Source organism: Miniopterus schreibersii, assembly GCF_964146895.1.
Source record: "Miniopterus schreibersii genome assembly, chromosome: 8".
Lineage (NCBI taxonomy): Eukaryota > Metazoa > Chordata > Mammalia > Chiroptera > Miniopteridae > Miniopterus > Miniopterus schreibersii.
In genome coordinates, this window is record NC_138109.1 from 80824333 (window position 1) to 80837450 (window position 13118).

At 36.1% G+C, this 13118-nt stretch overlaps 1 protein-coding gene across 2 annotated transcripts in view; it reads right to left on the reverse strand.

Moving 5' to 3' along the window:
• Nucleotides 1–13118, reverse strand: part of EXOC2 (exocyst complex component 2) — a 193093-nt gene that overhangs the window by 103331 nt on the left and 76644 nt on the right. For both annotated transcript variants that reach the window (XM_081143631.1, XM_081143632.1), the window contains exon 7: nt 4625–4705. In XM_081143631.1, the coding sequence (XP_080999757.1) occupies nt 4625–4705 (81 nt within the window). The remainder of the gene's footprint in view (nt 1–4624; nt 4706–13118) is intronic.

Genomic DNA, 13118 nt, shown 5'->3' on the forward strand with positions numbered 1-13118 from the left:
CCAGGAATAGGCAAGTTAAATGAGATTAGGAAACATTAAAGTGCCTGGTAATTTAAGGTAATTTAAAAATGTATACTTAAATTCATAGCAAAACCAGGGCCACAAAGAGACCTAACAACCTACTTACTGTATGTGTCTCAGTTTCTGCAAACAGAATGCAAAAAATGGAAAGATAGGCTGCCATGTGTAACATACTGGTATTACATGGATAGTGTCACTGCCGATAGCTGAGCTTGTTTACAGAGCCATGCCTTACGCTGAATTATACAGCACCACATGAACTACACAGAACGGAATCTTAGGGATGAGAAGAGAGCAGCAGTTGGTTCCTACTGCTCATCAGAGCCAATCAGTCCCATCTCTTCTCAGCTCCCGTTCAGTGATGTCAGGCTGGTAGCTTGAGGTCAACCATGATGGGAGAATCTGCACATCGGAAACGCTACCATTAGGGTAGTTTTCTTTTTCCTATTAAATACCAGTTGTTAAACATTTACCATCACACCACAATCTAATCACTACTTTTTGTCTGTATTTTCCATTAGATGATACATTCTGAGAAGTAAAGCATAAGTTTTATCTTCATATCCCTGGGACAGAACTAACAGGTGCTCAATAAATGCTTACAGAGCAAGGACTAAAAATCTGTCTCTGAACCCAAGCTCAGCACTCCTTCTACTTAAAAGGTGGTCCCGGCCAATAGAGCCTCACTCTGCGTAGTGTGTAGGACCATACAAATAAGGTGCAGCTGAAACTGAGAAGTAATCTTCATAATCAATGGGGAAATGATGACTGTTCTGTGACTTTTAAAAACTCTGTTGAATATTAAAAACTTACTGTGGGTTATAAATGAGTAAGAATATTAAAATGCAGTAAAACTATTATTTATTTAGTACACTATTATTTAAAGCATTAGAAACACTGAAAATTCAAGTGTCCTATTTCTTTTTTAAAAACGTATCAAGATTGCTTGTCATGTTTTTTCACTGTAAAATCTGTATGTGCCAAGCACCTTTTCTATGCTCTGACACACTGCCATTCCCTTTCTAAGCTTATCCCTCGCACTTTCAACGTGCTGGGTTATCTGCGCGTCCTCTAGGCTTCGCCTCCTGCAGGACACTGTCTTCCTTTCCCCCACACTTCCTTCATTTCCATCAATAAATTCGCCATCATGGAGCTGCTCCGGCTACACAGCCTGAGGCCCTCGAACAGCAGCAGTGTCCCATCCCCGCTGTCAGCAGCTCCTGCTATTACTCCAGTCATGTGAGATTTGAATTTTAATTACAGTTACCACTTTTTGTTTCTTAATGCATTTTCATCTTTGTGGGCCAATGCCCTCTTAATTATCCATTTCTGTGAAATTTCATGTGAGTTTCTCTCTGGGAGACAAGGAGGCCACACGACTGCCCACTTTGCTATCTGTGAGTGAACTGAAACACGTGCAGTGACCAGTCACCGATGGACTCGGACGACACACGGGTGGTCACTGATTACTTGCACATCTGAAGAGCTAGCATCTGAGTTTCCACTTTATGCAATTATAGCAAATATACTGTGGCAACTCAAATCTGAACGGTGTTTTGGGGGAACAGGTGTATTTAACTGGACAGTGGTAACTGAAATTCATGTATATTAAAACCATTCACAGCAAGGTCAATCTATAGTTTAAAGTACAAATTTGAAGCCAGATTTCTAGACATAAATCCCAACTCTACCACTCACTACTTATAAGACATTAGGTAACTCAACTGATCTTTCTGGGCTTCAGTTTTTTCATCAATATAAGGGAAATAACAGTACAAACCTCAGTTATTGTAAGGACTAAATATATATGGAATGTCTCTAACCCTTATTGAGCACTGCAAATGTTTTCGCTCTTACTACCACAGCTGCTACTAAAATACTTATGTTATACTGTCCATACTCGCATTGTCTAATAAGGTAGCTAGTAGCCACCTGGGGCTATTTCAATCAATTTAAATTAATTAAAGTTAATAAAAATTAAAAATGCAATTCCTCAGCAATATAGCTACATTTTAAGTTCTCAGTAGCTACATTTCCATCACTGCAGAGGTTCTATTGGACAATGCTGTCCTATGCTCTTGCAATAGGTAAGAAAATAGAGTTGGATATGTGAGTTTGATATAAATAATAGTCATCACTTCATCAGCTGCTTGAAATCAGGAAGAAATTACTAAGTTAAAGGCAAATCTGAGAAACACGTCAATGAAAACAAAAGAATTTCAATGAAAGGCTTTAGCACTGATAAATTCTGAATAAAATGGACTAAGGTTCTTATAGTTAACATTATCCATTAAAATTTAATTTATAGTGAGAAAGGTTGCCCAAATTTTAAAAACTTTCATTTAAAATAACTCAAGAAAAATGTATATAAGTTAGTATATAATTATACACAAAATTAAAGCATTAATAATAATCTAAGCTAACTAAACTATATTCACACTCATCAATTCTTCCCTCCTTTCCAAAAGAAAAGAAATTAAATTTTCCATAGTACTTCTATAGCTGCTCTTCTGGTTCCCCAGTTACACAGCTTCTGAAGTCCTGGGTAACTGTGACACACCTGTTGGTGAGGACATGCTCGCAGAGCTGAGCACCCCACACTGGACTGAGCAGGGTACATCTACACAACCGGTCCTAAATAAATGTTGGTCAAATTGAATTAGCAAAACTTTATCATAAGGTAGTAAACATCAACAGCAAGTTGATAAAAATGTTCCTAGAAAAAAGGTACTGCTATAAAGGAATACATTTTAAGAAAAAAATTATACCAGCAAGTCTTGAAGGAGAGTCTCATAAAGAAGTAACCACTTATGCTAAGCACAACTTCACTCAAAAAGAATAAACTTCAATAGAAATAGATGACACATTTCTAGAAAAGGTTTGTGGTTATAATGATTTCCCTTACAAATTTTATACCACAAGTCCGAAGGGAGGATGCCCTAAACAGTTCATAAAAGAAAAAGATTATGTTAACACACTCTGCTAAACCTAACACTTGAAATGGATCTTAATTTTTTCAAAACCTTAACAAGTATCTATTTTCTTTTACTGATAACAATGATATACTTACTATATACACTTGTCCTTACAAATCACATTCTAAAAGTTAATGAAATAGTATCATTTTTTAATCCTCACCAGAGGATATTTTTCCCGTTGCTTTTTAGAGAGTGGGAGGGGGAGAGGGAGAAATATCGATGAGAGAGAGAAACAGACTGATTGGTTGCCTCCTGCACATGCCCCAGCTGGGCACAGGGAACCTGCCCCTGGCCGGAATCAAACCCAACCCTTCAGTCCGCTGACACTCTAACCACTGAGCAAACCAGCTAAGGCAATAATCTCACTTTAAAATATATATATCTTGGTTTAATGACAATTTCTATAGTGAAAACAACATCCTTCCAAGGCCTTAATATGTCTGATTATGGTAATATAGAAATAGCTTCAGTAAATGTTTATTTGGGCTGAATTCAGAATATATTCATTTCAGCCAAGTTGGTGACATGGTTCTCAGACAAAAACAAGGCAAAATCTCAAGGCAAAATAACAACCACCACCAGAGGGAAAAATATTTAAAGCACTGTTAAACTCATAAATTGAGGAGAAAATCTAAGTACCAAATTCTACTACCAAGGAAAGTCTATGTCAAATTAAAGCTTCCTTCTAGAAAATACTTTCTTATCAGAGATCCCCAGATTTATGAACAGATATTTACAAAAAAGCTCAGTAACTGTGCTCATAGAAATAAATTAAGCCAGAAGTGCAAAAACTAACTTGGTATCACAGTCCTGCATTCACAGGGCCACTGAAGATCTGCTGCTCTGCTGCAATGGTTCCTCATTTCTTCAGTTATTCTTAACTCTACTATGGGAAAACCACAGGCTATACTCATTTTAACCATCAAGGAGATTCCTTTGGGCATTGCTGCTCCTTGCCAAATGTTTACTATACGCATGAAAGAGGATAGTTTACTTTTAAGCCACTAATATTATAATAGGAATTGATTCATCTGATGAGTTTTTTCCAAATCAGTATTGTAAGTACCTGGGAGATGGTACGTCACAAAAAAGATATAAAGTGGATAGATCTCCAAATTCCGCATGTGTCAGTTTCTTCTGGCCTAAGTTTTTACAAAATGTCTCAGAATTAGAAACACTCTTAAATATGTAGCTGCCTTAAATTCATTTTGGAAAAAGGCCAGGTATAAACAAACAAGTGACAACTGAAGCATCTGTTATTCTGGTAGCTGATAATATTTGCATTAACACTGGCAGATTTTTGAAGATGCTTTTTCAGGTTTTTGGTTAATAAAAAATCCTGGTTACTGCCTCAATGCTTTTCTTGGTCTCTCTTCTTTTATGGTGGCAAATTTTACTTACTAAGAAGTATATTGGCTTATTTTCAAATATATAATGCAAAAAAAAACCCCAGGACATTTATTTTCAATATTTTTATTCCCTTTTATGTTCATCAAGTCATTACTATTTAGAAATAAATACTAAAATGCAACTTATTGCCTTGTTCTGTGAAACCAAATCCAAGAACTATATTATAGCTTGTTATAAAGTCCATAAATAGCCTTGGGTAGCAGAACAAAACTTACTGTTCAGAACGTTCTCCAGTTTTTGCGTCATGGATCCTTCTACTTTTTCCGTTCCATCCGCTTCGAGTTTTTGATGGATGGCTACAACAAAATGTCCAGTCAAAATCTAGGCTATTTAAGTGGGTGGAAATACATTACATCAAAATGACATTTTTAAACAGACTTTCAAAGTGGTCACATTATTTTTACTGCTGGAAAGAAGCATAAATGTACAAAAATTCTGCATAGACTCAGCAGAGTAACCAGCAGACACCAGTCTAAATTACTCGTCATTTCACACTGTTAAAATAGTACATTATACACATTATCATGTGATCCTCAAGGCTGAGTGGTAACAACAGTTGAATTACAAAAGAAAAGTGAGACTTAAGTAAATAATATCTTTCATATTTAGTGACAAGAAAGTTATACTCATTTTTCGGTTCACCATCTGCAAATTAGAAATACTACTATTTGAAATACACCAAACTAGAAATATTTAATTTCAGTCTTGGGACATAACATGGCAAAATACTTATTATTCATGTTCTATTCATACTATAATTATTTCATTGGAAGTTCCGAAGGCATACCTAGTGACATCTACCATGAATTTGTGGGTGCACAAATTACACTGGAGTTTTCCGCTATTACTGACATATGTATACATAATTCTTATCAAGATTAACAGGAAATCATTTAATAATTTATATTTTAAAATTGTTTTGCATACCAAAGAGGGGAGGTTTTAAACAGAGCAAATCAAGTTTAGGTGAAGCACTTAGGAAATTTTCAAAACAAAATGACCAAATACAACTTCAAATTCAAAGTTATGACAATAAAAAAAGCAAGCCAAACATCACTTGAGCCAGGACCATAAGTAAAGCACTATGATACACTTCTAATGAATACTGCTCTTGTAAGAGGCCAATGATGTATGTTGTAATATTATTTCTATTTCACAGATGGCAAAACCATGGCTCAGGGAAATTAAATTAGTTGACTGAGGTCACAAAGCCATTCCCAAAATTTGAACTCAAGCAGTCAGATCCCAGAACAAAAACTTCACCCCATAGTGTTCATATAGCATAGGTAAACAGCAGCAAATGTCTAAGTCTCTGTTTTCACATCTGTAAAATGAAAATTAATAGACTTATTACGTCAGTTGGAAACTGCATTCAGTTGCAAATAAAAGGACATCTCTCAAAAATAAGAGCTGCTAAAACAGCTATTTTTTATTTCATTCCTTCACATAATTTGCTCTAGCAAAAATTCAAATGCAAGCTGTGTAACTCCACAGGTTTCACAGCCAGGACACTGAACTTAACATCACTCTCGTGTTAGCTATTCTCCAACCCTCAAATGAGTGTCAAACTCTTTCCTAAAAGGAGCTTACTGGTTCTGCCTCATCTCCGCCAGTCATCCTATCAGTCATGGGTGGCAGATTTCTGGGGAAAGTCTGTCTAAGCAAAAAAACAAAAAAAAAAAAAGAAAAGAAAAAGTGTATTTCTTTAATAAGTTACAATCTGTTTCCCTTGACTCCTTGGCTGGAAAATTCAGGGTCAAATTCAGTACTCAAATGCAGTACACAATTATTTTCAATGCATGATAGCATCTATTTCTCTGCTTCTTTTAATTAGTTCCTAATCTTGATCTTGCCCTTTTTTACACTTATTTTTGTAAAGCAACCTGAAATTTTGTTTGAAATTCTAAAATAGACTGTTTCTCTCTTGAAGAAACACATTCATTGAAAAATACATTTGGGGGGAAAATCAGCCACTATAATTTTTATTGTCTTGGCTGATTCAGGAATGAAAAAATGTTATTTCTTTAATGTTTCAAGTTTGGATTATGTGGTAATAATAACATAAAATATTTGCAAATATCAAAGCCTAAACTTAACTTGTATTGTACATAAGTTAAATGAGGAAAAAAACCACTTCCCTACCTTTAAGGAAAGGATATAAAAATAACCAAATATTAAAAAGCAAAACTAGAAGACTTCCATGTTCAATAAAAACAAATCTACTCCTTCTATTTACTGAAATGCTGCTGTGATTTTCTGACTGTTCAGTTGATACACTTGCATTTCACTAAGCAGGCACTTCATGGGAGTTTGTCCATGGCAATGAGACATACTATATCTTACAACAGCCCTGCTTCAAATGTTACTTTATAAAGTCAAAATGAGCATTAAAGGGAATCACGCAGCCACATTTTCTGTTGCTAACAAAACCCATCACTGATCAACAGGTCAAGACAAGGTGAGCCTGGCTCCCCCCAGCTCAGTTTACAGCCCCTTTCTGCTGACAAAGCGGCTTCCTGCCAACCATCTCCACCATAGCAGAGCCACTGTCAAGCTGTCAGCCAAGCATGAGGACCGAGAGACATCGGGATCTGATAAAGGCAATCCTGTTTTCCAGAAAATTAAACCAAATAACCCAATGTCTGGTTCACTTGACCTTTTATTTTCTCTGAAAACATTTTTAAATAGTATGACTCTATAAGCAACTCGGTATATGATCACAGGTTTGTTATTGTTTCTAATCCATTGAAACTTTAAGCAGTTGAACACCATAAATTTGTATTTTGGAAACAAACAAAAAAATGTATATAAAAGTTGTAGTCAAAGAAAAAAATCAGAGTTACAGAAAGACTGCCTAGTAATTCACTAAAATTATTTGATTTTAACTCTCTAGTAAAATGTAGACATCAAAAAGGCAAAATTCAATCAAAATTATCATAATATTTGTCCATGCATTTACATAATGCCATTACTAAATGAGGCACTAGGAAATGGCGTATGTGTACAGGCAATGTCCCTGAGGGTTCCTTGTCAGGTACGCTGTGGTGTATACATTCTAACCACTGTCTTACTACTGGCCTGTGTGACATCAGAATATTCAAGCTAGCCTGGCCGGGCGTGGCTCAGCGGTTGAGCATTGACCTAGGATCCAGGAGATCGGGGTTCGATTCCCGGTCAGCGCACGTGCCCGGGTTGTGGGCTAGGCAGCCGATCAATGACTCTCTCATCACTGATGTTTCTCTCTCTCTTTCTCCCCTTCCTCTCTCTGAAATCAATAAAGATATGTTTAAAAAAAAAAAAAGAAAGAATATTCAAGCTAGGTCAGAGATTGACCAACTATTTCTATAAAGAGCCAGACAGTAAATATTTTAGGCTTTGTGGCCCAGATAGGGCATCTATAAAGTGTTCTTCCTCCCTCCCACCTTTGTCTTTTTTAAAAAAACAACCCTTGAAAAACATAGCCATGGTTAGTTCCTAGGCCTGTACAAAGAAAGGCTGGAGCCTACTTTGGCCCAGGTGCCAAACTCTCAGCATAATATTTACTAATAGAAAAGACTAGGAAGGGTTAGGGTAAGATGTATTAATAATTTAAATTTATGAAGAGCTTTTCAAACATTTAGTTTCTACTTCTTATTCTACCAAATTTTTATGAGTGGCTAAACATATATAAAGTACATTTAAACTGTTTAGGTAATCTGTGATTCCTTTCCTTTCTCAGTTATACTGGAAAAAAACAAATAATAATATAATTGCAACTACTACATAGAAGACTAACAGGTATAAAGGATTTTCACTTAGATGATTGGATCTTACATAACCATACTTGCCTAGATTATCTTCATACATTAATATGTATGTAACAGAATGTGCCCAAAACAATCAATGTGGCTCACACCAGCTGGAGTAGCTATAATAAAAGTAACCAGGAAGGGGGCACCATTAAGCAACATGTGTTTAGTTGTCAACTATATAGGTGACAAGTTTAACGGGCAGTCAGGGAAATGGTCACCGAAACAAAGGTGGCAATCAGATGGCACTGACGAAGTAAAGAAAGCCTGTAATGTTGTGAGATGCTCCACAAACATCAGTGTAACCTAGGAGGACTGCTGTGAGCAGTAGCTGGTACGAAACCCTAACTCATCAAGACTTCAAGGAATTGGAAGAGAATGGCAGAGAGACAGCCATGGAAAAGTGAAAGTATGATGCTAGAAATATTTTTGTAGGATACAGTAAAGAAAAACCTATAATAAACACACTGAGGTTAACATGGGCAGATTAGTTATGCCAGACACACTTCTTGTCAAGTTCTAATTAAAATACTCAGGGATACACACAAGAAAAAAAACTGACCACAGCATAAAAACTTAAAAGATAAAGAACCACACAAGAGGGTAATAGCTACTATTGATACCTGGTTGGGATAGACTGAAAAACATCCTTGAACTTTGTATGAAATAGTCCACTCAATCAAAGAGAAGAACACAGAAGATATCAAAAAGGGCCACATCAGGTAATCTAACAACACGATTTACAGTGAGAGCTTTGGTTCATTCGGTATAAGCACAACCTCCAGAGGGACTGGAGAGGCCAGCCATTGGGGCAGTTGACTGTGTCTATGTAACGGAGCCCCAGTAAAAACTGTGCACACCTAGGCTTGGGTAAGATTCCTTGGTTGGCAATACTTCAGGCATGCTGCCTCACCCCATTACCAGGAAAATCAGTGCTGTCCATGATTCCACTTTGAAAGACAACTAGACACTCCATGCATGAACTTTCCTGGACCAGCCTTCCCTTGGCTGATTTTAATCTATCTTTTTTTTTTTTTTTAAAATATATCTTTATTGATTTCAGAAAGAGGAAAGGAGAGGGAGAGAGAGAGATAGAAACATCACTGATGAGAGAGCCATTGATCGAGCCCACAACCTGGGCACGTGCCCTGACCGGGAATCGAACCCCGATCGCCTGGATCCTAGGTCAACACTCAACCGCTGAGCCACACCCGGCCGGGCTTAATCTATCTTTTTGATGCAGTAAACCATAACTGTGAGTATAACAGCTTCTATTGAGTTCTGTGAGTCCTCCTAGCAAAATATCAAACCAGTTGGTGGTCTGATAATATGGAATTGCCCCTAATTTGGCAGTTATTATTGTTACATTTTAATATAATGCCATCAAGATAATCCAAGCAACCAAAGTTACAAAGTAAACATGTTTTTCATACAAAGGAAAACTGGCAGAATCAAAATTAAAGAGGGAGATTTGTCTGACAGGTTTATTATCAATAACTTAGATTTAAATAATATAGTTAATCAGGCATTAATAATATACCTATCAAACAGTGTGCCCTGACGAGAACATGCCCCACTCCACCTATTTTCATCTTTGGCACAGTAACAGAAAATTGACATACATTAAAAAATACATTTGGCCGGGCCAGGCGTGGCTCAGCGGTTGAGCGTCGACCTAGGATTCAGGTGATCAGGGTTTGATTCCTGGTCAGGGCAGATGCCTGGTTGCGGGCTCGATCCCCAGTCGGGGACATGCAAGAGGCAGCAGAACAATGACTCTCTCATCACTGATGTTTCTCTCTCTCTCTCTCTCCCCCTCTCCTTTCCTCTTTCTGAAATCAATAAAGACATATTAAAAAAAACTAAAAAAAAACCTTTGTTTTCATAATATCGTAAGACAAAAACTAACTTTAAAATACAAGTCTACAACAAGCAATTAGATCAAAAAGGAAAAGTAACATTTCAAGTTTTGAAAACATAAAAATGGCATCACTAAAGAATCCATGTAAATAAAGGAAGAAGAATACACAAATAAACTGAGCTGATAATGAGAAGGGCCTAGAACATAAATTTTATTTACTTTTATTTTTTAATTTATCTTTATTGTTGAAAGTATTACAGATGTCCCCCTTTTGTCTCCATTGACCCCTTCCCCCACTTAGAACATAAATTTTAAATAACTTAAAAATTATAATGCAATGCTAACAAACATGAAACTCTTGATAAAAGAGAGAATTTCAGGAGAAACCAAACAAAAACAAAACATAGAAAGCAGAAATTTCAAAATATATATCTATCTCCAACTGCCAGTGGCCTTCCCCCTTGAACCCACTGATCCATCAGTGTCCTATGAGAGGAACAAGCAGGCGCCAATGGCCTCCTGATGTGATCAAGCAGGAAGCACACATTACCATGTGTGGACAAAAATCCTGAATCTCACTAATGTCCAAATAGATAAGTCCAAAACAATATAACAGAGACTAAAATAAGTTAGATAACACCATGAGAAAGTAATCAGTCAAATCCAGACTATGAGATATCCTACAAGACAAACAACCTTATTTCTTCAATAAATCATTAGCATAAAACAAAGGACAGGGTAATGAAGGTGAGGGGGTTGTTTTAGTTTAAAAGAGGCTTAAGAAATTTAAAAAAACATATGAAACACCTGGACCTTATTTGGATCTTGATTTGGCCAAGCCAACTTAAAAAAAAAAAAAGTTGGAGGATAACTGGGGAAATTTGAATATGAATTGGGAGTTAGATGAGATTAAAGAATTATTGGAACTTTTGTTAGCTGTGATAATGGCACTGTGGTTATGCAGGTAAATGTCCCTGAGGGGTGGGGCTCATGCTAAAGCTCACAGGACAGAAATGTCATGCTGCTTGAGGTTCCCTGCATGAGACGAGAAAAACACAAACCAACCTACCAACCCTGACGAAGCAAGCAAGCGTGGAAAAATATTAACAACTGCTAAATCTAGATGATAGGTAGACAGGATAACTGTACTATCCTCTACTTTTAGCATGTTTGAAATTTATCAAAATAAAAAGTAAAATAAATTACCTGAGCAATTTATTAGCTCTTTTAATGTATTAGCTCTTTCAAGTTTCCAACATATAATTCCTAATCTACATAACCCATTTCAAAGTACATCATATACATATAAAGATTCATATGATTCTGTATAACTTTAAAACCAAAACATGACCAATAATTAGCATTTTAAAAAATTATACATCAGCCCAGATGGTGTGGCTCAGTAGTTGAGCATCAACCTATGATTCCAGGTCAGGGCACAAGCCACAGTTGTGGACTCAATCCCCAGTAGGGGGCGTGCAGGAGGCAGCCAATCAATGACTCTGATCATTGCTGTTTCTATCTCTTTTCCCCTTCCTCTCTCTGAAATCAATAAAGACATATTTAAAATAAATAAATAAATAAAAATTATAGATCAATTTCACTTCAGACTATAGTTAAAAAAGAGCTACTAATAAATCAAATGCTACAGTATATTAAAATACCCAAAGGATTAACCTAAAGAATACAGATTCTAACATATACAACTTTATATATATTTCCAATTTTGTAATATGTACCCATATAAACTAAGGGAAAGAACCCCAAAAGGAAATACATCAACATACTAATGTGATTATCTCTAGAATGGAATGATAATAGTTCTTGCTTATTACTCATGTTTTATATTTTTTGTAATATGTAATTCATTTACCTAGAAAAGTAGAAAAGCTAGGTATATATGCCTAAAATTTTCAAATTTACTATTAAAATCATTTTCTATATGGAACTGTCAGTTACTTACTAGTAGTTGGTCAGCATTATCTTGGTTACACACCCAAGGATATGTTTTTATTGATTTTGAGAGAGAGGGGGGAGAGAGAGAGAGGGAGGGAGAATGACAAACATCAATGCGAGACAGAAATATCGACAGGTCACCTCCCATATGCGCCCCAACTGGGAAGTGAACTGGCAACCTGGGCATGTGCTCTGACTGGGAATCGAACCTGCCACTTTTTGGTGCACAGGACGATGCTCCAACCAACTGAGCCACCTGGCCAGGGATCTTTGTTAAACTTTTAAGTTACTAATATACTTCTAGGGCAAATGTCTAATAAGTGAGACCACATAAATTTAATACACAAAATAAAACTTCTTAAAATCTAACAAGAGTGAGGCCATTTATAGAAGTAAAACCATAAATAAGTACAAATATATGTGTACATACAAATATGTATATTTAACAAAGGGTAGACAGAAAAGTCAAACACATGTTTTTCCTAAGTGAAATAATTTTAATAATAATAATCCATGAGAATGGCTAATCTATATGGCAAATTATCATGTGTATAGCTACGAGACATATTAACAACTTAACTCTACTTGATAGCACTAAATCTGTCATATATGCTCAGATTTCTATTGTTGACATAATAACACTGACAACTTAGAATATCAATAAGCACAAAGAAAGAAAAGCACACCATCAAAAAATATGGGGTATAGAATATTTATCAAAGAGAGTACCTAACTTCTCTGTTCCATCCTAGGCACTCACATTTTACTCCTTCAAAAATGTAACTTCTACCTGCAAGGAAAGACCTGTGCCAGGTGCACATTTCATTCATCAGAAGTCAACTGTGCATGCTGGCCTAGGAGGAAGGGGCTTTAAAAATAGTCAAAGAATGTTTGTACTTTAAGAATACAAATTAATTTAAAAACTTAGACTTTCTGAATAGAAAAAGGTGTGGCCTCCTTGTCCAGTCAGTAGTTAGCTATATAGGTACCAGGTTATAGGTGTCTTCGCCTTTTAAAAGAATTGGGCTAACTTTTATGAATACATTTTATTTTTCACTAGATAAACAATAAGCTGATTTCCATTAAAGACAGTTTTAGGGGGGG